The 26,677-nt window shown below is 39.1% G+C and overlaps 1 protein-coding gene across 4 annotated transcripts in view; it reads right to left on the reverse strand.

Moving 5' to 3' along the window:
• AKAP7 (A-kinase anchoring protein 7) overlaps positions 1-26,677 on the reverse strand; it is a 155,017-nt gene that overhangs the window by 24,638 nt on the left and 103,702 nt on the right. Inside the window, exons 1-2 of one of the 4 annotated variants that reach the window (XM_059177540.1) lie at positions 14,690-15,051; positions 12,181-12,249 (exon numbers count right to left, since the gene is read on the reverse strand). The exons of the other annotated variants lie outside the window; for them this stretch is intronic. Coding sequence (XP_059033523.1) covers positions 12,181-12,249; positions 14,690-14,738 — 118 coding nt within the window. The 5' untranslated portion in view covers positions 14,739-15,051. Of the gene's footprint in view, positions 1-12,180; positions 12,250-14,689; positions 15,052-26,677 lie in introns of those variants that run through there. 4 annotated transcript variants of the gene reach the window in all.

The raw sequence follows: 26,677 nt of genomic DNA on the forward strand, positions 1-26,677 counted from the left end.
GTATATAAAAGTACTTCATACCATAATACATAAATTATAGTCTTTAATATGTATAGTACCCTTCAGGGTTGTATAGTTTACAACCTGTAACTTCCTTCAGAAACCCATTCTGCTCAAAAGTGGACAGGTAAAAATGTTCCCAAGGGCAACTAGAAGTCATCTCCACCACAGAATGAAGTCTGGGAGGTTGAGAACACAGATGCTGCTAGAGGAGACGGAGGGCTGACCATGCCTGTCAGTCAGCTTCAAGGTCAACTCTACCCTTCTTCTTGTTTGTGTATGAGCCAGTAAGTTCTCCCTTTTAATAAAAAAAAAAAAAAGAATAAATTTGCCTTGATGTCTATGACTTCCTGGCATCTAACCTCTAACTGCTTGACTCTTTTGACTGCCCTTTTCTATTTCTGTTCTGACTGACTGATCCCAGATCCTTTTAAGGATTCCTCAGACTTTTCAGAACATTCCACAGACTGGCCTGGCCGCCTGGCACCTGAGCCTTTGGTTCCCTTTAATTTCCAAAGCCATGGAGAGCATTGCTTATCATTCCAAACACTAACCTCTGCCTGGCTGCAGGTGTAACCCCCACCGTCTAATTCACTGCTTGTCCCTCTATCAAGTGTTCACAGTGAACATCATTAATTTGGAATGAGAGAACTAGAGACGTCAAAATCATATGTCAATTATATCTCAATAAAACTGGAAAAAAGGAGACATATTCACCAAAAAAATCATAGTGTAAGTAAGATTGGTAACACTGCAGAACACATACTTAAACTTTAAAAGAGAAATTATTTTTAAAGGATTTCATAAACTGTTTATGAATTAGTTTTAATAAATTTTTTTCTAAGTTTACTAAATTGATCCAGGTGATGGATTTCCTTAGAAACATCTTAACAATTTGTTTACTACTACCTATTTTTAAAATGTATTTTTTAAAATAGTCACATATCTGCATAATTTATAAATACTTGTGGTATATTATACATCATTATTTAATATGATTATTATTCTTGTCCCCAAAGAAATAAGGACCACAAATTGACAAACTGAATGCTTATCTTGTAACAATGAAAATAGAAGATAATGTTAAAACACAGGCAACCACTGTGTGCCAGTTACTGAACGACTGCCTCTCAGCTCTGAACCCACCTTCCTTATTCAGCTTTACGATACTGGACTCAGCAAACAGATTCTCCTTTGCCAGCTACATATATGCATGCTATGCATAGTCCCTCCAAGGTTGTACAGTCTACAACCCGTACCTTCCACAGCTTTTATACACGGTTCTTCCAAGAAGGTCCAGAGGGACAATGGACAGCTATACAAGGGGGAAAGGAACCTTCCCTTGGCTGTTTGCTCACTGTTCCCATGGGGTTGCCCCAGCTATGGCTTGTCCCCCTGCTGGCAGCCACTCCTTCCAGTTGCTTCCAGTTTTCATTTATTTCCTCTCTCCTGGAATCAGCCTCCCTGCCTTCCCTCAGAAAGAAAAGCAAAGCAGGCCAGTGTCCCCTCCTTCAAGGCCAGCACCCTAGCCTTGCAGGGCCTGGCTGTGTGCTCAAAGGTACCTCCTGGGAGAGAGCAGCCCCTCTCCAAGGCCTGAGGCTCAGCTCCCTAGGGTCCCTCCCCCAAGTGACCCTAGCCTGAAAGTCACTACCTATGTTTTCCTTCAGTATTGCCTTTTACTCTTTATTCCTCCAAAATTTGTTTACTTAATCCCCTACGTTAAATTCTCTCTGTTAAAATAACCGGTGTATTTGCTGGACTGAATCCTAACTGACACAACTGTTTCTGTCTCTTCACCCGACAGCGTGGTATTTACAGAGGACTAACACACGAACGATAAGAGCAAACAGCACCAAGTCTGGAGCAGCTGTAAGGCTAATTTTTTTTTTTTTTAAGAAAAACTGCATATTTCATGAACTTTCTTCCCCATAAAACAATTTATTATGCCTTTGAATTTAATATTCAAATTTCATATAGTTTTATGGATACATTTTTAGGTTCTATGAAACCTACAAACCTGTAAATCTAATTTTACATAGCAGATTAAGTAATGTAGAGTGTACAGTACACAGTAGTGGTACACAATAGCATCACAATGAATTGTTATCTTAAATTTCCCATACCCATATTAGAGAAAATTAACATAGCATCTAAATTTGGACAAAATTTTTTCATAAAAATTTCATTTATAAAGACAATAGGCAATGCACCTTCACTTGTTATCTCTAGGATTTATTGATACCAACTGCTCAAAGTTACTACTGAATTCAATATTTAATGTTGTGTATAGGTAATATAAAAACACATCTAGATAAGAACCCAAAGTTGCATATTACATTTCAACTTTAGTATTCATTTATTTATTTATTTGAGAGAGAGTAAGAAAGTATGGGGAGTGGGTAGGGAGGGGCAGAGGGAGAATCCTAAGCAGGCTCCACGCTCAGCACAGAGCCAATGCAGGGACTGATCTCAAAAATCAGAGTTCAAGGCTTATCTGACTGAGCCACCCAGGTGCCCTTACTTTTCTTTTAAGGCAAGTGTCCTGATCCTAAAGAAATGAGTTTAAAATAGTCATTTAATGGGTATTATAAAAAAATAACAAAGAAACATACATTTTTTTTCACCAAAACTTTGATCCTCCATTTAAGATGGCTTTAAATTAATAATTATTAATTCAAGGGTGCTGGATGGTACAGCTAGTTAAACATCTGACACTTGATTTCAGCTTGGGTTGTGATCTCAGTGTTGGGAGACTGAGCCCCTGTGGACCTCTGCGCTCAGCACAGTCTGCTTGAGATTCTCTCTCCCTGTCCCTCTGCCCCTTCCACTTGTGTTCTCTCTCTCTCAAATAAATAAATATATAAATATATCTTTCAAAAAAGGATTTCCTAATGCAAAATCTGACTATGATAATTTCTCTGTGTTTTTGGACTCCATTTCAGTATTTTCATTATTTAAAACCAGAGTTACTGCTAAGTTGACCCTTGAGCAACACGGGTATGAACTGAGCAGATCTAGCTTATATACAGATTTTTTTTCCCATAAATATATATACTGTACTGTAAGTATATTTTCCTTATGATTTTGTTAATAACATTTCCTTTTCTCTAGCTTATGTTATTATAAGAATACAGTTTATAATGCATATAATATACAAACTATGTGTTAATCAACTGTTTATATTATCAGTAAGGATTCTGGAAACAATAGGCTATTAGTAGTTAAGTTTTTTGGGAGTCAAAAACTATATACAGGGGCACCTGTGTGGCTCAGTGGGTTAAGCCACTGCCTTCAGCTCAGGTCATGATCCCAGGGTTCTGGGATCGAGCCCCATATCAGGCTCTCTGCTCAGCGGGAAGCCTGCTTCCCCCTCTCTCTCTGCCTGATTCTCTGCCTACTTGTGATCTCTCTGTCAAATAAATAAATAAATTCTCAAAAAAACCCAACTATATACAGATCTTTGCACAAGGGGTCACCACTCCTAACCCCTGTGTTGTTCAAAGGTCAACTTATGAGTGTTAGAATCCTCCTGTTTATTTTTAAATTCTTCCTATGTTTATATATTTGCATATGTATTTGTGTAGAGATACATATCTATAAATATACATAGCTGTATCAGAAAAAAAAAAGACTAGAGTTATTCCGAACATAATTAAAATACTAGTGGGTTTTATATATCTAAAATCACCAAAAGAAAATGTGTGAGAACATACACCCACTGTCCTAATTCTGCCCTGCTGAAACCATAATAATTCCTTTCCTTCCATGTTAAAGAGTCCTCCAAATATTTCAAGACAACTAGTTCATCTGCCTTCTTTCCTCCTAGCTCAGCAGCCATAGTCCCTCAGCCTTCCTCTTAGGATGTGGTTTCCAGGCTCTTCACCAACCGAGCCTCCCTCCTCAGGACACACTCCCACGTGTCAGAATGCAACTGGTACAGATCTAGAGAGAAGGTCTTAGATGAACAGATCATCTGCTTGCCATTTTATTAGCTATCATAAACATCAGTCAAAACTCTGAACAAGCTGAGCTTCACAGCTAACTTGAGCTGAATGTTTTAAATGCTTGGAAAGTGTGAATTTTATTTTTGCTCTAACAGTCAGATGTAAGACATCACAGTGAAACTTGCAGTAATTTACATGGCATATGTCAACACCAATATTCTAACCACAAGACAAAGGAGAGGTGGTAGGGAGGGGTTATAGGATCATGTAAAAAAGTGGGTCACCATTTTCCATTGGATCCCTTCTTCATTACCAACTAGGTGGCTCTCTCTCTTGTGGGAATGTGAAACCTTCTCTCCATCTACTCCAAGCATCCTGTTTTCATGGCACTTTCTCTCAGGCGCTACAATTTCTCTTTCTCTGTCTCTCTGTCTGTCTGTCTGTCTGTCTCTCTCTCTCTATATATATATATATATAAATTAGGCTTACAAATGTACTTGAATAAACTCACAAGTTTTGGGGGCAGTATGTAGAAACAAAATTATAAACTTCAAATAATAAGGTTTTGACTCAGCCTTTAGGAAAATTAACATTCTTTATATCCCAGTTGCCACAGACTTTAAGCTAAAACTATGCTTGCTCTTTTTATTTTCATCATATAGTTTTTGTCTATGACTACTTCCTAAGAGCAGAGAACTTGACTATATAATGGAAAGGCTGGTTTTAATAATTCCAAGTCCTGTTAACTTGTACCTCTGGCAGTATAAATGTTTGTCATAGGAAACTTTATTTTCTAAAATGTTTTTTTGTAGGAATGGTGTTTGCCTGCGTCAAGCTGTAACCACTGCCTGTGACAGGGGTTGGAGGCAACCCCTACTCTCAGCGGCAATTAACTCGTTCTCCCTGGACTAGGCAGACACTGCCACGTCACTTCCCTGGTATGGAAGGGGTGTGACTTTGCTTGTTTGACCGAGAACACCAAGAGTTTTTATCTTGGCTTTTTCCACTCAGGCCACAATAAACACTGGGATCCAACAAACGTCTTTTTAAAAAGTCATGAAAATTAAAAAGAAATCCTCCAGCATAAGAAATAACACAGAGAACATGGGGAGATGGAGAGGAGAAGGGAGTTGGGGGAAATCGGAGAGGGAGACGAACCATGAGAGACCGTGGACTCTGAGAAACAAACAGAGGGTTTTGGAGGGGTAGGGGTGGGAGGATGGGTGAGCCTAGTGATGGGTATTATGGAGGGCACATGTTGCATGGAGCACTGGGCTTGGTACATAAATAATGAATGAATATGTGGTGCATAAACAACGAATTCTAGAACACTGAAGAGAAACTAAAAAAAAATAAATTAATTAAAAAAAAAAAAACTAAAAAAAAAAAAAGAAATCCTCCAACAACAGGGACCACGTATCATCATTGCACCTTCCCTAACACCTGGCTCAGAGCTTTGAAAATGTATGGTGCTTAACAATATTAGTTGAAGTGGATGGAATTATTCTTCATAACAGCTCTTATTTGAAGCTAAATTTCATTGCCATTAAAATATAACATGAAAGTTCAGAAGAAATCAGAGTTTTTACTTCTTCTTCTTTTTGAGTTTTATTTCTTCATCAGATTTGTAAATATTTTTTCCAGAATGGGTCTACTCTTATAGATACAGAGTGTCCTCCATAATAGTATCTGAAGTCTCTTGGTTGAAGGTGACAGAAATTTAACTCAAGCAAGTTTAAGCAAAGAAAGAGGAGGATGTAATGCTTCATGCTCTAATGAAGAAGGCCTTCATCATAGCAGAACTCAGAGGCTCAAATATTATCATGAGGACTGGCTCTTTCTCTTTCTCTGGCCTCCTTCCTTCTTGCTGGTTTCATTCTCAGGAAGACTCCCACTGACTCCCTACCATTTGGCAATCTTGTGTTTACATCTTTTCCACTCACTACCCAAAAGGAAGACAGACCTTCTCTCAAGTCTTAGGGAAGACTCCCAGTGGACGCTGTTTGGACCACACATCTTTCCTAAAACAGAGATTTAGGCATCCTGATGGACAGACCCCAATAAGAAGGCAAGGGAGTGTCCCAAGGGAAAAAATGCCACACCAATAAGTCTACTCAACAATTCAAGGCTTGAAATTATAAGTCCTTTTTTTCTCCTTCTGGGCATGACAGAAATAAAACCATGGTTCTGCCAAGCTGACTTCTAAAATGACTATAATTATACAGTATACTCTCATTTGTTACAGAGAAATGATATTTACTGGGTCTATTACATGCCAACGACAGTGTCAGACATTTTTATATATGTTAGCTTATTTAATTCTCATAATGTGTAGATATTTAAGACAAAGGTACAGAGGCTGAGAGAGGTTACATAGCAGATTTTAGAACCAAAGATGTAAGCTGAGTCTATCTGCCCTCAAAATCCCTTTGTTTTCAGCACTGAGAGTTTCAGGGCTCTTTTGGGTTTCTTTACTGTGAGTATCAGAAATTTGCGGATGAAAGCTGGAAGACCTACATATTAGGCAAGGCCAACTTAATTAAAAGGAAGGCAATTATCTATAGAAAGTGATTTATCAGATGCCCTGAAAGAGTTTTACTAGTTGCCTGAAATTTCTCCGCTAGAGATTATTTTGGACTTAGTCATTACTGCTGCTTAATTTATTTTATTATTTTACTACAAATACTTCCCAAGAGCACTTGGGATAATGAGCCTTGCTCAAATGCAAATGCCCCAGGAAGGGGTAACACAGGAAGCATTCTTCTATTCGCCAAAACCTTTATGTACATCAGATTCTCCAGTCCTTTTTCCCTTGGCCCTCACCCAGGAAGGAAGACATAGGGACAGGCCACATCACACTGCTCAACAGGACATCTGGGCAGAGCTCACAGCAGCCAGTGATGCACCAGAGGCTGGGAAAAATTCTACAACCTCTGTACTCCCAATGAAAATTACTCAGCATTGATCAATAGAGGAAAACTGTAAAGAGGTCTGATAACAGTAACAAAAAGCAATACAGTTACTAGATAGCCTATGAATTAGCAAAGGGAATTTGCACTAATTTTCCTCCACTTAATTTTAGAAACATAAGCCTCTTGGGTAGACATTATTTAGTAAAGGAAAAATCTAATCTTTAGTGACTGTGGTTAAATGCTTTCTATCACACACCCCATTACTGGTGCCGCCACAGTATTACCCACAGGAATCTTACACAAAATGGAGTCTCTGGTTACACAGAGCACGGTTGGCTTCACTGTGCTTTCCTGCTTCAGAAAGGGGGGCAGGGGAGTCCCAGGCTACTCCCAGCTCTTGGTCCCCCAGCACCTCTGGACAAATGTATCTGAGAACTCCTCCAAACTTCCCCCTCTTAACTGGGGCAGTTAGGAAGCATTTATTTTTTAACTGTTTCTCTTCATAAGCAGTTTTCTGAATGATCTACCTGGTACAGTACCTGACACACAGGAAGTGTTCAGTAAGTTAAAAAGAAGAAAGGGGGACAGAAGAAGGAGGGAGGAAGAGCAAGAAGAAGAAAGAGCTGCATTCTCTCTATCATATTTCTTTCTTTGAGTCTTAGTTTGAAGGGACAAATGGGGAGAAGCTCGATAAACTTTCAAGATCATGGTAGTTCAAGCCCTGCTTCTTAAAAATGAGGAAGCAAGGCCCACAGAGGCTGGTAATTTCCCCAGTATCAGACTGTTAAGAGCAGAGCTGAGTTTCTCGCCCACTTCTCCTTATGCCCAGTCCTGTGCTCTTTCTATAGCAAAAACTTCATGCCAAGAGACAGGCCATATGTTTTCAACAGGCAGCAGCAGAACGGGAGTTCCACTGTGTCCCTGTGTCCAAAAGCATTTTTACAGGCCAGGAAGGAGGGTGAACATTGTTGTCCGCTGGTGGCAGTTTCCCTATCACACACTTCCTGGGACACCTGCTGGAACATCTAAATGAGAACATATTAAAATCCAAAGTTCTTTATAGGTTATGGTATTAACCAGAATCGTTCCAAGTTCTGTCCTCTGTCTCAGACAGACTCCCATTCCCGCATACTTGTAACAGAAAATGTGTCTCATTCTCTTCACTATCTCTTCACTAACAAACATTTAGAACACGCCTCCTTTTGGTAACACACTATGTTAGCCTCTGAAGCTATGAAGAGAGGTCTAGAACATGGGTCCTGCATGTGCAGCACTTGAAATCTGTGAGGAGATAGAATGCACGTAGGAAAGAGAACCTCAAAGTCGGTGTATCTAAGTACAAATGAGAGGAGCAAAGGATAAAGTTACAGGATTTCCAGGAAGAAATTTAGAAAAATCTAAATTTTGAGTGTAACTAAACAATATCCACCATGGTAATTAAGGTTCAAAAATATTAGTCACCAGACATGAAATTAACAATGTTTATCTCAATTCATATATTAATGTTGTAGCACCAAATTCCAAATCATCAGAAAGAAACCATCTTGAGATTGGCTCATATTTATGAAACAAATACTATTCTGGTAACTCATGTCAAACAAAAAACTATATTGAGAAATATTTCATATATAAAAGTAAAATATGTATGTATTGTTAAAACACACATTTATAACCTTCCAACAAACAAAAGTCCAGGGCTGGATGGCTTCACTGGTGAACTCTACTAGACATTCCAAGAACATTTAATACCTATCTTTCTCAAAGTCTTCCAAAAAATCGAGGAGCAGGGAAAGCTTACAAACTCATTTTATGAGGTCAGCATTACCGTGAGGCTAAAACCAGACAAGGACACCATAAAAACAGAAAATTACAGGCCAATATCCCTGATGAACATAGATGCAAAAATCTACAACAGAGTATTAGCAAACGGAATTCAACAATCCATTAAAAGGATCATCTATCAACATTAAGTGAGATTTATTTCAGGGATGCAAGGATGGTTCAACATCAAATAATGTGACATTAATGAAACGAAAGGTAAAAATCATATGATCATCTCAGTAGATGCAGAAAAAGCATTTGGCAAAATTCAACATCCATTTATGATAAAAACTGGGTATAAAGGAAATATACCTCAACATAATAAAGACGATATATGACAAACTCACAAGACTAGGATGCCAACTCTACAGTTTTGGAAGTCCTAGCCACAGCAATCAGACAAGACATAAAGAAGAAATAAATGGTATCCAATTTGCTAAGAAAAGACTGAAACTGTCACTGTTTAACAGATGACACAACATTATATAGAGAAAAAACAAAAATGGATACCCCAAACTGTTAAAACTAATAAATGAATTCAATAAAGTTACAGTATACAAAATTCAAATACAACAATCTGTTGCATTTCTATACACTGGTAACAAACTATTAGAAAGAGAAATCAAGAAAAAAATCTCATTATAATTAGATTAAAAAAACCCCTAAAAATAAACTGAACTAAGAAGGTGAAAGACCTGTATGTACAGTGAAAACTCTAAGATGTTGATGAAAACAACAACAACAACAACAACAACTGAAAGCAATACAAATAAATGTAAAGATATTCCACAGTCGTGGACTGAAAGAATTATTATTGTTAAAATGTCCACACTATCCAAAGAAATTTATGGATTCAATGCAATCCTTATAAAAATTCCAAGGGCATTTCTCACAAACTAGAACAAATCATCTAATTCTAATAAGTATATGAACCACAAAATACCCCAAATAGCCAAAGTAATCTTGGGAAAAAAGAACAAAGTTAGAGGTATCACACATCCTGATTTCAAACTAGACTACAAAGCTATGGTAATAAAAACCATATGATATTGCCATGAAAGCAGACACACAGATTAACAGAACAGAACAGAGTAGAAACAAAGCCATGCATATGTGGTCAATTAATTTATGACAAAGGAGGCAAGAACATACAATAAAGAAAGGATAGTATCGTCAATAAATGGTGTTGAGAAATTGGACAGTGACATGCAAAGGAAAAAAGAGAACCACTATCTTGCACCATATACAAAAATTACCTCAAAATGAATTAGACTCGAATGTGAAACCTAAAGCCATAAAACTCCTAGAAGAAACCTTAAGTGATAAGCTCCTTGACAATTACATTAGTGATGTGGTTTTGGGTTTGACTCCAAAGGCCGGGACAAAAAAAATAAATAAATAAACAAATGGGACTATATCAAACTTAAAAAGCCTCTAAAAAAGAGAAAAGAAAAGAAAACAAGCTTCTGCACAGTCAACAAAATTAAAAGGCAATCTACTGACTGGGTGAAGATATTTGCCAATTACATATACCATAGGGGTTAATATCCAAAATATATAAAGAATTCATACAATTCAATAATAACAACAAAATCTTTTTAAAAATGGGTAAAGGATCTAAATAGACACTCTTCCAAAGAAGGCATACAGATGGCCAATAAGCATTTGAAAGACGTTTAACATCACTAATCATCAGGAGGAAGCAAATCAAAACCACAATGAGATATCACTTCATACTTGCCAAACTAGCTATTACCAAAGAGACAAGAAATAACAAGTTTTGGTAAGGGTGTGAAGTATGAAGTTTCCTCAGAAAATTAAAAATAGAATTATCGTCTGATCCAGCAATTCCACTTCTGAGTATCTAACAAAATATATAAAAACACAAATTTGATAAAATACATGAATGTTTATGTTCACTGAAGCATTATTTATAATAGTCAAGCTTTAGAAACAACCTGAGTATCTGCTGATGATGAAAAGATAAAGAAAATGTGGAACACACACACACACACACACACACACACACACACACACACGGAATACTACTTAGCCACAAAAAAGAACAAAACAGTACCATTTGCAACACCATGGACAGCCCTTGAGGGTGTTACACCATGTGAAATAAACCACACAGAGAAAGATAAATACTGCTGATTTCCCTTACACGTGGAAGCTAAAACCAACCAACAAAACAAAACCCAGACTCAACAGATACAGAGAACAGACTGACTGGCGGTTGCCAGAGAGGAGGGGATGGGGAAGTAAAATGGGTGAAGGGTACCAATAGGTACCAAACTCCACCAATAAAATAAACAGCATGAGGAATCCATTCAATAATACTGTGTTAACTTTGTCTGATGACAAATGGTAACTAGACTTAACAGTAGTTATGATCCCAAAGTACACACATGTCAAATCCCTATGCTGTACACACGAAATTAACATGCTTTGTATGTCAGTTATACTTCAATAAAAAGACACATACTTGGAAAATTAAAATCTGGGTCTTACAGAAATACACCCTATTTTATTTTCAGCATCACAAAATATCAGGGTTAGAAAGTAACCAAGTTACCAGTGTATCCATTCATTAGCTGTTCCATTCACCCTTACACACCCCTAGTTATGGCTTCTCATCCTATGCTTGAAAACCTCCAGTGACAGTAACCTGACTAGCTGACGAGGCAGTCTAGTTCATCTTTGGACACTTCTCTATTTCATACCACATAAAAGCAATGTACTTCCAAATGGGAAAATTTGCAAAAGGGGAAGAGCCAGTGGAATGTTTTCTAATTCATTACAGAGGTCTCTGTCTTTCGTTATTAAGTTTTCTTTTGAGGTCTACTTCATGAGACTGTTGAAGTACATGGTCAGTAAGCCTGTGCAGTAACATTCCTGTTCCTAGACATTCCCTCCAGAAAGCTCACTATGAGATATTAGATAATCCAAAGAAAACAAATTCTATGTAAGAATCCACCAAGAAATACTAGATTGACAGTATCTACAATATCTGTTAATCCTACAATATTTACAGTAATGTTTCACACTAAGTATGTTCCTGTGTAGCAATAGAAAGAGTTTTAACTTGCAATAAATGCACTTATTAATCTTGCAAGAAACATGCATTTATTATCAGCATGTTCTACTTATTGTGGCCCCAAAGCATACAGTTCAAGAAAATGCTTATAGCTGGGATTTAAACAAAAAGGGTGTAGTTGCTTTGTGTGGCATTAACTGAGAAGCCATGATGGGTTCTACTTTATTTGACAATTCACCCCATTAACAAGATTTCTGGCTATGCATGAAGTTAACTTTTCACAAAAACGTAGGGCCCTTGCACAACTAGTTGATTAAACAATCATCTTGTTTGCGATCAATAGATTAAAATAGTAACACTAACAAATGAATGAAATGGGAATACTTTCCATCTACCACCACCACCAAGGCTCAAAGCAGGATACAGCAGCAGTGGGAGGGGACAAGGAGTTACTAAATCTTACCACTTGGCCAGCTGGGTATATCCTGTCTGTATCTCTGCAGGACGGTAGAGGACGGGCTTTCCAACTCACCTGTGTTTTGAGAATGACATCCACAAATTTAAACTCTCACCCAAACCTGTAGTGCTCCCTAATTTGAGCCACTCTGAGGAGGTATATCCCCGAGCCATCATCCCTTATAGCAGAATTGAAGGGTGCAGGCCCTCGCATTTTTGGACTCTGCCTCTAGTCGGTCCCCACTGAGCATGTGGCTCAGAGCAGCCTAAGTAGGCTGCTAGGTGGGGATGCAACGATGAACAAGACCCGGGGGTTACTGTACAACCCAGCAGCAGGATCAGAAGAATGCTGGGCCCTCCCAAGCATCTCCTGTGGATTCTTTTACCTGTAACCAACACAACTTACAGACTGGCTATCTATAGCTAGTGCTCATTTACACATTTCTTGAGGCATGGCCAATGAATTCTCTGCCACTTTTTTCTCAAGTCCCCTTTGTAAGTGCTGTTAGACATGTATTACCAGCAGTGTTACAGCACCTGGCAGAGACGCCCTTCTTTCGACCCTCTGGTAGCAGAGAAATTAAACACAGCATTCGGAAAACAGCTGATGGATGTGTGATGGAGTGTGGAGCAGACTGTGAGTAGAAAAACAGGGAAACAACGTCAAAATCAAAGACAATCGCAAGAATGGTGAGGGGACAGGGGTAGGTCAGCAGCCAGTGGGGGTGGAGGAGAAGAAAGGGGGACGGATGCACAGATTCCAACCTTCATTTGCACTTCTGAACTAGAGCTTCCCTTTAGACACAGTGTAATGCTTTCAATTCTTTTTAAAATTTTTGGAACTTGAGGAAATAACCCCAAAAGGCAGTCTATATGACTCCCTATCAACTAACACGAAGAAGCACTGTGCACAAAACACAAGAATTTGCACCCCACAATCCCAGATAAAGAAAAACAGAGAAGAGCAAATTTCTCAATGAGGGGAACCCTGACTTCTGTCAGCACCAAGAAGACTGCTGACACACGAGGAAGGAGGGAAGCAGAAGAGAAGGAAAGCCAGGGTTCCAGGGGAAAACGGGGAGCAGTAGAACGGGAAGTGGTGAAGGGTCAAGAGGGAGAAGGGGAGAGTTACCATCCCTACTTCTGTCCATCCAGCTAGAGATGCTGTCCAAGCAATGACTCAATCAACCAAAACCCTTGGCAATTATAAATCAATCATCCTGACAAATACTCGAAAAGTTTCAGGCTGCCAAAGTAATGTCGATGCTCATTGTTAAAAAAAAGTAAATAAATAAAATAAAATAAAAATGAACAATCCTGCTGTAAACTCACCTCAGGCTTTGAACTCAGAGTCATCTGAATTGTACACTATCGTTTTCACAAGTAAAGCTGAGAGCACAGTTATTGGCTCTTGTTAATAATCAAATGCTCCAAAGTCTCCCAACATTTATTCCCAAGCACTCCCCGAAGATTTCTTATAAAAACTGCCTTATTTCCCAAGGGAACAGGTATAGGATGTGTGTCAGTTTTTTAAAAAACCTGCCCCTGGCCAGTTTCCTGAAGAACCGGCAGCAGAAAATATAAGCCAGATGTGGACTCTTCGGTATCTGAAGCAGATATCATGAGATTCCAGAGACCGATTAAAATTTATTTAAAGAAAGCCCTGATGTGACAGAAATATGACTTCAAATTTAGTAAGTATGACTATAAACATTTTATGGAAAAAGCATGAAAAACTCAGTATTGGGGGGCCACTAGTGTAAGGCCAGTTCTATTCAGCATACAAATTAAAATGCTAGTCCTGTCTTTAACAAAGCCAAAATGTAAGTGAATACACAGAATCCAGGGAGGAAAAGAATTTCATGCAAGTGTCATCAGTTTGAGTTCTGTTTTCCCAACCATAAGCAGATGCTGAATCTGCCTGGCATCGGCTGAAAAATATGCATGAGGTTTTCACTGGGAAGCAAGGCAGCGTCCCCTGTGTGGAGAGCTGTCTTACAGGTACACCTGAGTCCCCTCTGTGGAGAACAAAGCAGAGGACACGTGAAAATATCTGCAAATGTGTAATATACGTCATTTCAGAGCCGGCTTGACTTCTCTGTGTGTTATTTTCGAGCCCTGCTCTGAAAATATCCCAATTTCAGAGAAGAAAGATGAAGTCTGGTTCATACCACATAGCAAATTGCATGCAGTGATTTAAAGAAAGTCAAAACTAAACTCTGACTCTAGATAGTGGGATAAGAAGGAGCTATAGGATTAGCAATAGACGAAAATCAAAAATAAGTTTTTAGGATTTTGTATTTTTAACATAGCTTATTTATTGAGTTGCTGTACTTTCCCCAGTTAATTATTAACCACATACCTACCAATTCTTTTAAGAAATGCACAGGAAAATCACAGCTCATTCTTCTCTTATCGTTCCCATAAGAAAAAAAAAAAAAAAAAAAAAACCCAAAACTAGCCCTGGAAGACAACCACACAAGCACTTAGGACCTGTACGGTACAATCACACTTACTGATTTTTTCCTCATCTCTTGAGAAAGGAAAGCAGCAAAGCTGGCCCATGGCACTGGTGCTGTCTTTCCTTCCTGGTGCTCTTCTCCCCGGGCACCCCAAATAGAAACTGCAGTTTACACCGCGGTCTGTGAGCACACCCTGCCTATTCCACTCAGAGCACGAAGAGCCAATGCACAGCCAGCAGAGAGAAAGGAGAAGGGAACTCGCGGCGGTGAGCAGAAAGGCTCCACCTCCCAGCCCTCCAGCCAGAGGCAACTGCACTGGGACCAGCGTTCAGGGAGAGAAGTAGCCATATGCTCGCCCAGTTCTCACACAGCTGAGAGCTCCCGGCCTCTGCTCCCTGCCAGGGGCACAGCCCAGGGAACTGTGTGTCTTCAAGAAAGATAATCAGGCACAAACCACAAGGAGTGGTCCTCGCTCCTGCAGACAAATATAGTAATTACACAGAGAAATTCAGAGGAAAAAAAAAAATCCCTACATTTTCTGCCTGCTACTTAAAGAGGAAGAGCTTTCTTTTACCCCAGGAGATTTGGGGTTCTTTGTTTTATGAATAAGGAAGCTGACGTGGCAGAACACTGAAAAAGCAGCTTGAATGAAGTACCACTAATGATCCACGAGCCGCACCAACTGTAGGAATGACAGGGAAAGTGGGGAACAGTCCTGCTGTCAGCACTTTACAGTGTAGCTTTTAGAGTTAAATGTCTGCTTTCTGAAACACTCCTGTGTTCTTCTAGTAAATCAATACTATGAATTTTGAAATCAGAGCATCAAGTATGTCGTTAGCCCAGAAAATTCCCCAAATCTAGAAGCACCACTGAGAAAAAGAGCAGAGATAAAAGCACCTTTCAGAATAAATCCAAGGGGTGGGTAAGCTAATTCAGGGACAGCACAACAACTAATTTTAAAATACAATATTTGAACTTCATGACAGGAGATAAATGACTGAGTAACAGCTCCAAATCTGTTCCCTTAGAGAACAGCCTTACTTTATGATGCCACAGGAATGAAAGACAAACACCCTCCAAATTCCTGTGGTGCTCTACTTCCTAGCAAGGCACACACACACCAATTAACCAAGACGTGGAAGGGTGATCGTGAAAACCTTCTGTGGTTCTGGATGCAGGATGCCTGCCTGCATTCCCTCTGAACAAGAAGATAATGCAGTTTGGAAAAATAAAAGCTGTCCATTTTTTTTATGTTAAACATTATTTTGTGCATTAAAGAAATATTTGTAGTTAACACTCTTCATTGAAAAAAACGAGTAAGTCCTAGCATTCCTAATCACCAACGTCGATGTTGCCATAAAACCTTTAGAAAAAGAAAGCCAGAGGTTTGAATCCCAGATCTGCCAGGTATTAGCAGTTCTGAAATCATGACCTCTTTGTCAGAGTTTGGGTTAACCTCCTCTGTAAGACCTGAAAATCAGGCTAAGTTCATTATTAAGTTTTTAACTTGTTGTTGCAAAGCAGATAGTGTTTGAGAGGAAGGAAAGAGGCAGAGAACAGATTACTATAGCTGTTTGCACCTCCGTCTTTCAGCACCAGCCAGGAATCTCTCCACCTCCTGTTGCAATCTCCTGCCTCTGGGCTGCCATCTTGAGTTACTGCTTATACATGTGGACTCAGAGCCAAAAGGCTCCTCCCTGACATGCAGCACTCAGGGGACAGTATGCTGTAATGAACCCTACACCAGCTTCACTTTATTAATTAATTCTTACTAGCACTACTTCTAACAACATGCAATTAAGAATATCAGTTACAGTATCTACCTTGGGATATCCTGCAGTCTAAGGGGAAATATATATATAATATCAGAGATACATATGTGTAATGGCCAAGATTTTTTTTTTCATAAGCATTAAGAATGAACCAACCAGGGGTGCCTGTGTGGCTCAGTGGGTTAAGCCTCAGCCTTCGGCTCAGGTCATGATCTCAGGACTCTCTGTTCAGCAGGGAGCCTGCTTTCCCCCTCCCCCTCTGCCTGCCTCTCTGCCTCCTTGTGATCTCTCTCTCTCTCTGTGTCAAATAAATAAAAAAAAACCCTAAAAAAAAAAAAAAAAAAAAAAAAAAAGAATGAACCAACCATAATACAAGATTAGGAAAAAAACTGAAAAATTCAAGACAGGAATTTTTAAACTGGCTTTGAATTGTGCAAATGATTAGCATAACATTTAACCTCAAGGAGAGGATGGAATCTGGTTTCCTCTCACTCAGAACTCTCTGTTATGGAAGGCTATAATTTCATACCTTGGGTCACAGCTAGTCCCAGCCCAGGATTTCCAGGAATGGTCTTCACATTGCATATTTTTATGTTTTTTTCAATAAAGATGATTCATTAAATATTCAATTAAATGTAATTTCCCTTCTATAGATTTCTTAAGAGTTTCCATATACCCAAATTTTCAACTCCAAAGAACAGAAACATTCATATGTCTGGATTTTTGTTTGTTTGTTTGAAAAACAAACCATCCATAGGTTGTGAATACTGATGAAAAAGTGATTATTTTTTCCCCCACCATCACATGCCCCCTTCCTCAAAGTTGAATAGCTACCATCCAGAAGGACCTAGAGAGCAGTCATCATTTACCCAATTGTTCGGGAATACAGAAGTCTGTAACTGACCTGAACAGCACAAGATACAAGCCCCTCCTCGCCCTTCCCTATCTCGCAAAAACAATCAAGTAGTAAGCTGAACAAGGATAAATGCTAAGATTTTCTGGAACTTACTATAAGCCAGGGTCTTGCTAAGTGCTTTGTATTTACTCTCATTTCATCCCTACCACAGTTCTGTGAGGTAGGTGGTATTTCTACCCTCTTTTGACTGATGGAAAAAGTTGCGCTCAGAAAATAAACTAAGTCAAAACCTCTCAGAGAATATGGGCCAAAAATGGGATGTGAACTCACTTTGCCTGGCTGTACAGACCCTGAGCTCCTCAGCCCAGAGTTCTGTATTATTAAACACTATTTGTATGTGATATCGGGTATATACCTTACGAGACACCTTACTACAATATTGAATAATGCACATAAAAACAGCTATTTAACAAAGATCAGTGGTAATATGTTTAAATGTCTCGGTTTCTCATATTTTGCCACCAAATTCCTTTATTCATAGGGTATGAGTAATATAACCCTATGAAGGCAGATCCCTTATAGGAGCTGGAGCCTAGCTCTGCTCCCTGCCAAGCTGTGGGGCAGACTTCCTCTAGGGCACAGAAATGCCAGAATGGCCCCTGAAAGCATTCACCTTCCAGGAAAAATAGCAACTTACACCAGTCATGAGGAATCCCTGAGAATATTAATGGGATTTGGTTAGAGGATTAACGGACTCTTTTCAGTCATTTAGAGAGATCTACCATAACTAGGTGAAGATTTTTAAAAGAAGTTAACCCATGCGGGGGTCTGGGGGATTCAGTCGTTAAGCATCTGCCTTCAGCTCAGGTCATGATCCCAGGGTCCTGGGATCCAGCTCCACATTGGGCTCCCTGATCAGCAGGAAGCCTGCTTCTCCCTCTCCCACTCCCCTTGCTTGTGTTCTCTCTCTTGCTATATCTCTGTCAAATAAATAAAATCTTTAGAAAGAAAAAAAAAACTTAACCTGAATGAGAAAACCTGACATGATACCATGTTTATAACTTTAAAGCTATCACCTCTTCATGTTTTCTTTTCTCCCAGGCCTAACTATGAACAAATCATGGTTGGGACAGACACCTGTCTGCTACAGTTGCTTGGACCCTTGTTATAATGGTTAGAATAGGAGGAAGGAAGCTAAACAGTGTGAAGGGTGACTGCTGCCTCCTCTCCATATGCTTTGGTCAGCTCTGAAAATACTGCCCCTGAGGGAAAAAAAGAATTCTTAACTATGACCAAAACTCTATTCTCTGTATCACTGGGTGGCATTATTTTCAATTTGAAAACACATACACTTGGATTTTGGAGCAACCTCACTATATAAAAGTCTGACTCAACGAAAAGAACAAATCCCACTAAACTCTGAATCTATAGAACTGTCCAAATTACCGCCTCCTCTGAGACCTCCAATTCATTAATAAAAGGAAATCTGCATTTGACAACTTACAGAAACACAAGAGAAAGAAATGAAAAAAGCAAATACTCCTTTATTAAAAAGAGTAGAGAGAAAGAGGGCATTAAATCATGAAGTGTAAAGAGATGGAAAAGATCCTTTATCTCTCCAAATTCTAGAACCAAGCCCTTAGGAAATATGCTTTTAAGCACAAGAGACACACTTCAGTTAGATTTCATTATACAGCAGGTGGCATGCTTATGGAAACTGTTATGCTAAGAAATGTCACAGTTTCAGGGAAAATGTATGTAAGATCACGAAATGCTTGACAATTGATGAAAACACAACTCATAAAAATTGGATTGTTTTGGAATATATCCCAATTTTTTATGTTGACATCGGGGAACCAAAGACAATCTATCTGAGCCTTAAGAACATTGGATGCACATACTCAATATTGTATCCTGTCTATGTTCCTGTAAAACCAAATTTCAATTCTCAATAATCAATCCACAAAGTGTCTATCACCCAGACCAAATAAATGCTCCTTTCCTCTCTACCTAATGTTATATCTTTGCAGCCATTTTGTAACCAAAGGGCAAAGTTCTGAAGCTACCTGATTGAATATTGATCTTTGAAAGTTGTTCTTATGAATGTCTGTCTATAAGAAAAAGAGGCTGAGAAAGTCATAACTGAAAAACTTCAATGATTATCTGTAAATCTCACTGGTAAAGGCCTATTTTTAATTACCAGGTAAAAGAATCTTGATCTAACTGAAATTTGGGAACCAAGAATATTTTTTTACCATTATTCCTCCATTAGTCATACTTCAACAAAGACTTTTTATTTCTCTTTCCAGTGTTTTGTTTTTCTCTAACACTGAAAGTTAGAGGTATTTGTATTTGAAACTGCCAGATGCTATAGAATTTCAGTATATAATTAAAGGAAAAATGTGTTTTTTAAAACACAAGGAGGAAAACATAATGTACCATATACAGCATATGCACATTTAGGGAAGGGGAGGAAACAAGCAGATAACTAGAGTTACAAAAGGAGTCCTTCTTGACCAATTTGTAATAGTCTCTTCCAAATCTCTGCAGTGCATGTCTACTTAGTGCCAATTTTCAAATGCTTTCTCCATGTTTATTATGAGGATCTTTTCCTCATCTTCTTCTTCTTCTTCTTTTTTTTTTTTTTTAAGATTTATTTACTTCTTTGGATGGGGGTGGGTGGGGAGCACAAGCAGGAAGGGCAGAGGTTAAGAAAGAGAGAATCTCAAGCAGACTCCCTGCAGAGTGCGCAGCCTGACATGGGCCTTGATCTCATGACCCTGACTGAGATCATGACCTGAGCCAAAACCAAGAGACTGATGCTCAAATGACCACGCTACCCAGGCTCCCGTGGTCAGTTATTTTCTATGTGCATGGCCCAGCCTTCAACAATGTATGTCACTGCGGCCCTTCCCTTAATTGGTAAGAAATAAATTAGGGAGGAGAATTTATTTTCCTGCTCAGAGAACAGACAGCAATAGAGCTCTTGAGGTAGGAGGCTGGAGGATGGGCTGACGGGTTACATTACTTGCTTGAAGCCCTCCGATTTACATTATACCATTTAGTCAATTCAGTTTGCTTCTGGCCACTATTTATTAAGCACTTAATATGTGTAAAGATGATAATCACAATGGCTCTAGAGGTGAGGTTCATGAAAACACAACTCATAAAAACTGGAGTACAAGGAGTACTCCCAAGTAAGTACAACCAAAGGAAGTGAGAGAGAAAGCCAGGGCCAGAGCTGTAGCCAGCAGAAATCTGTAGGCATGTGCTCATGGGGGCAGGAGGGGCATCACCTTATGGTAAATCCCATTGGACGGTTTTATTAAGGCAAGGCAGGAACAGGAGAACAAAGGCCAACAGCAGTCATCGATTCTAGTTAGCGGCTGTTCATTCTTGCTTTTATACTCTGTCCTTCTTTTCAGGTATTAACAATGAAATCATAAAAACCGACAGGAATTACTTAACTCAAGGACAAGTTATATGATTGGATGTTAAAACCTTTAAAAAAAAAAAAAGGCAAAAGCAAAGAATGTACTTAATCTGCTGGCCAGTATTTGTATTATCTAACAGGGCTGCCTTCTTATTCAACTGCTTTTAATCCTTTAATGCCTTAGACTTTCTGAGGGAAAGCATCATCCTTCACAGCAGGAAAAAAATGTATTTCAGAAAAGCTAATAGGACCAAATGAGTAGATTCTGTTTGCAATTTAATAATGTAAACTACAAAAATTTGGTTGTATACTTTCTAATGTACTGGGGGTTTTCACAGTTCCTAATTATTCTTTATCTGGGAAATCCCCAATCTGTATTTAGCTCAAAAATGCTCCATTGTTTGACCTTGGACGGGACAACAGTCACATTTCCTGCTATATAAAGGATTGGAAGACCTCAAAAGAAAGGTGCTTTAATAACTCAGTGCAATACTATGAAAGGTTTTTTGTTTGTTTTTTTTTTTCCCTCTAGTAACAGTGAAAGGGATGAGGAAGAATGAAAATAAATCCCCAAAATAACAAAAAGAAAATTCACTTATACTACATGAAAGACAGTGAAATCATGACTGGTTTTGGTAGGACTCAGTATCCGTCCTGATCTACCGTGGACCAGGGTAACATTCATCTGATAGACTGTGTCAGTATTCATTCTGTGTATGGACACTTTTAACAACATTTGACAATAGTTATTTAAATGCCCATAAAACCAGGGCGCCTGGCTGGCTCAGTCCAGAGAGCAGGTGACTCTCAATCTTGGGGTGGTGAGTTTAAGCCCCATATCGGGAACAGAGATTACTAAAATCAATCACTCAATGAACAAAACTAAACCAAAAAAAAGTTGAAATACACATAAAACCAAATTACTGATGATGTAGAAAACAAAGGCAAAAAAATGTAGATAAAACTAAGTGTCCTTACAGCTTTGCAACCTCCCACTGACAAGTAGTTGAGATGGCAAAGCGACATTCCTCAAGGAACTTACAACTGTCTTAATGTTAATGCTTTGCTAGAGGCAAAAAGCAACCTAACCTTGGCATTAGCCAGACCTCCAGGATCCTTTAAATTCTCTTTAACACATGAAAATCCTTTTGGAAACTTCCTTGATCTATGCCCCTCCCCACTTAGAAGTATATAATCAATAGCTCCTCACAATCCCAGTGCCACTCTTTCTGCCCACAGGTCCTATCCTGTGCTTTAATAAAACCAGCTTTTTATAAACCCTGTGCTTTAATAAAACCACATCTCGAGATTTCTTTCCTGACCGTTCACTTCCAATCCCCAACATCGCATCACTACGACTATTTTCTGTTAATACGTTTATTTCATAATCCAGATGTGTATCCAATGGGCGGCACTCAGCAGCAAGTAACAAAAAACTCTTGATCCAAATGGTTCAAAAAATAAAGAGATTCATCATTTCCTATAATCAGAGATGGAATGACTTTAGGGTTAGTTAATTCAGTGGCTTAACAAGATCAAGATTCACCTTTCTAGTCTCCCATACAGTGTACATATGTTTGTAGTCACCTACTGTCCCCGTGGTTAAGACGGTCACTAAGTCCTAGCATCACATCACAATCTCCAACTAAAAGAGGATGTTCTCTTCCCTCTGAATCTCTAAGTCTCAGCCAAAACACTATTGTCTGAGTTCTCATGTAGATATCCCTTCAGATATCAGAAATGGGTCACATGCCACTTCCTAAACTAATCACTGGCAAGAACAGAACCAGTCACCAGCAGGCCCAAAGCCAGGCCCCTATGCCCTGAAGTTCGCCACCTCGCGGGGAATGCAGGGCCCTGCCAACAGAGAATGAGGAGGGCAAGAAAATGGATTCCGAACCGGCAAACCACTAGTGTTGCCAGTGGTCAATTAAAATTAGTAAAGTTATCGAAAGGGTCAATAAATAGTTTCGTATAGCAGAAAAGGGAAAAAGCCTTAAAAGTAAATAATTGAGAAGAATGCCATGCCAGTAAAAAACAAACAGAAAAGCAAAAACAATCATCTGTGGATAAACGTACGGCACACTTATATATTGAATGCGTGGTTGGGAGAACCAGTATCAAAACCGTTAACTGCCTTTCTCCCCAACCTTACTATGTAAGATTGACTTCTTAAATAAAAGCTTTTGCTTTGATCGGAGCTGTTAGCAAGGAAAGTATTTTTGGCAGCCATGGCTCCCTGGTAGGAAATATAAAATTTATGATGATCAAAAGCAGTTGCTTTTACTCATAGCCAGAAGCAAGTCAAAATAGTCACCTGGATACCCTCGTCAGTAGAAGATCAAGTAGAACCACAGTGAATAAAATGACAAAATGTAGTTCTGTTAGCTACAGGTAGTGTTCTAGGTACTTTATATAAAATGTTTTCAAGTTAAATAAAATAGTCAAGGATCTTTATGGGTTAACGAAAAGAAACAGAGAATTTCAATTTCATAAAGGGAAATGAGTATACTCAGTTTCTTCAGCTCTCCTGGTCCCTGTTTTTACCAGAACAAGTTTCTCAGTAAAAGGAAACTTGCATCGGGAAGTTTTTCCTTTCCTTTCCTTTCTGCCATTGTTGTCCAGATTCCATACACTACAATGAAATAATAATCAGATGTATCATATTTGCTGAACCAATGTCCATCACGATTTATTCGAGGCCCTTGATGTCAGATCTCCTTCCTTCCTTTGTAATAGTTTTCCGGGGTAACTGGCTGCAAAACTAGCCTGAAGTCCCGGGTTTCCAGTATCCCTCAATTACTTCATTCAGGGCCGCAGCTTTAACTGTGATCCTAACGCCACTGAATCCCAAATTTCTCTCTCAGAGAGGTCATCTATGTCCCACACCTCCCTCCGGAATGTCACTTGACTGGGCCACAGATGTTTCAATATGTCTAAAATCAAACTCATCCCCCTGTCACCAAAATGTTTTCTCTTTTGTCCCTTATGTTGGTGGAGGGCACTACCATCGACCTAGCTGTTAAACCCCAAATACGGGAGCCATCCGAGAGCTCTCCCCTGTCTTTCATAATCTGCTGCAAACCTGAAAAGAGACTGATTTCTCCTGCCTACCCAGATCTGCAGTACACCCCTCCTTCTCCACCTCCCCTGCCAGTGCTAACTACGCAACATCTTCAGGACCTGCCTAGCATAGTGCCGCAGTCTCCTCACTCATCTTGCTGATTCAGTCCCCTGTTCTCCCCACCATCGGGCTTTTATACTACTAATAGAGTGGCCTTTCTAAGGCACAAATCTGAGCATGTCATTTGGAGCTCTAAAATTTTGGAAGGCTCCCATTTCTTACAAAATTAGATCTGAATTAAGATTGCAGGATAGGTAATTCACATGCACTGAATGCATTGCTTATACTCCTCTGGGAAGCTCCTCAGCCTGGAAAACACCTCCCTTTCACCTTCCTCCTTCCCACATTCTCATGTTCCACCCTTATCCTTCCCTCTTCAGTGCAGCCTTCCCTGAGTGCAGCCTTCCCTGACAATCCCAGGCTGAATTACAAGCGCACTCAGTTGGTTCCCATTAACTTCCTTACAGTCATTATCACCTTCAATTGTGATTGTTTGCCTGACTTGGCACTGGAATGTAAACTCCGAGAGTAGAGTCCTTGTTGGTCCTTGTTGATCTTCAATATATAACATAATGCTTGGCGCTTGGTAGGTTCAATAAATATCTGTTCAGTAAATTGCACAAATAAAATACAACAAAATGTGTTTGTGTGCACAGCTGGCAGCTCTTCAAATGCCCCGAGGGAGCTAGCCTGATAGCTCAGGCAATATCGAATCCCAAGTTCACTCCACCAATAGTGCAACAGCCAAGAGCCGTTTACTCACCACAGTCATACTCCCCTCCCTTCCAATTCCTGTTTTAAGAGTAAATAGAGAACAAAAGAATATAGCGGAACTAGATTTTTAGACCGAGCTGGACAATGAGAACGTTATTGTCTTCCTATTAGTCAGATGTGATGATAATTAAAGTTTAGCTCCGGCAAAAACTAAAGTACAACAATTTAACATAAAATAGAGAAGTTGGGAATGATAACGATGGAAGAAATTTTCATGAGCTCGTTCAGACTTCCAGCTTAGATGACTCACAAATGATACTCTCTCTTGCACCTTAAAAGATGGGTCAGTAAAGACATTTAACAAATCCCTTAACACCCTGCCCCAGTGTTTAACAATCAATCTTTTAGAGTCCAAAGTTTCTCTAATTCCTAAAATAGTATATTCCCAGTAAAGATTAAAAAGAAAATCACTTTTTTTCCTTATACTAACCCTTCCTTCAGTCACTCTTTAGCCCTCTTTGTCCTAGGCTTAAGAATCCTATACACATTAGGGTGCCTGGGTAGAACAGCTGGTTTAGTGACTGACTCTTGGTTTCCATTCAGGTCGTGATCTCGGGGTCATGAGATTGAGCCCCACACCGGGCTCTATGCTCAGCGTGGAGTCTGAGTAAGACTCTCCTTCCCTGCCCCCTGCTTGCTTGCTCTCTCTCTTCCTCTCTCTAAAATAAATAAAATCTAAAATAATAATAATAATAATTCTACACACACTTTGTAATAAACACAGCAATAATAACGGATACTAGTGAGTGAATGCTGAGTATCGAGTGAGGCACCATGCTAACTAAGTGCTTTTCGTGCATTATCTCATTCAGCCCTCATGATTTAACCATCATTATTAACCCCATCTCACAGATGGGTTTGGGGTCCTGAAGTAATGTGTGCAAGGAAACCAAGCTGGGAAGTGGCAGTGACCATTACAACAAGGTCTGTCTCACTTGAGGAACTTCTGGGTCACTGCGCCTTTCCCTCTGTAGCACGTGCACTGTCTCTCCACTGTTCTGCATCTTAATTCCTTAGTGCCTCACTGAAATGGAGATGAACTTCATGAGTTTTTACATATTTGTCTCTTGTGATTTCATCACATCATCAAATTGTGTTTTTTCTAAATAACATTACATTAAAGAGCAGAGACTGCCAACTTTGTTGTGTTTTTCCTAAACCCAGGAAAAAATAAAATTAAAGTTTCTATTTTTGTAGTTACATATATAAATTACATATAAATATATATGCAATGTAAAATATTACATAAATACATAAATCAAAAGCACATGATATACACCCATGCACTTTTATTTTTTAAGTGCACCAATATTAATCACAGGCCATTAAAGGAAAGCAGTAAGAGTAACACAAGTCTATAATTACCTGAAGTGGGTGTTCCGATGTTAGAAACTCAAGAACACCATTGCTATAAGTATTCTGATATGACTAGCACAGCTATTAATATGAGTTACTAACATTTTTATAAGATTATTATGTTAGGCACTGTGCTAAACACCTTTAGAGTATTAACTAATGTGGTGAAAAGTTTATTCAGAGTCAATTAGGCAATGTGATGGGTTAGTTAGCCATGACTTTTGGCAACTAGAAGGGCCTCCTAACACTAGTTTTATTGTACATCTTAATGCCTTTGATTGACCACAAGATTGGATTTGCACTCCAATAATATCATTCATGTAGTGTTTTTTTTTTCTTAGAAATTCAATATTTACTTTCATATTTCCTTTAAGAGATTTTATTTACTTATTTGACACAGAGAGAGAAAGCACACACAAGCAGGGGAAAAGCCAGGCAGAGGAAGAAGCAGGCCCCCTGATGAGCAAGGAGCCCGCTGGGGGACTCGATTCTAAGACTCTGGGATCATGGCCTGAGCTGAAGGCAGACACTTAACCGACTGAGCCACCCAGGCATCCTTATATTCATATTTCCTAAAATACACCAAAGGCTCTACAAATAAATCATAAAATAACATAAATTACTATTGTATCATGCTAGCACTGATGCTTAATTTGTCAGATCGTTAAATTTACCACAGAGCACTGCTCCTTTAGTATGTAAAGTTCTTACAGCATCTAATATAAAT

Source organism: Mustela lutreola, chromosome 6, assembly GCF_030435805.1.
Source record: "Mustela lutreola isolate mMusLut2 chromosome 6, mMusLut2.pri, whole genome shotgun sequence".
Classification (NCBI taxonomy): domain Eukaryota; kingdom Metazoa; phylum Chordata; class Mammalia; order Carnivora; family Mustelidae; genus Mustela; species Mustela lutreola.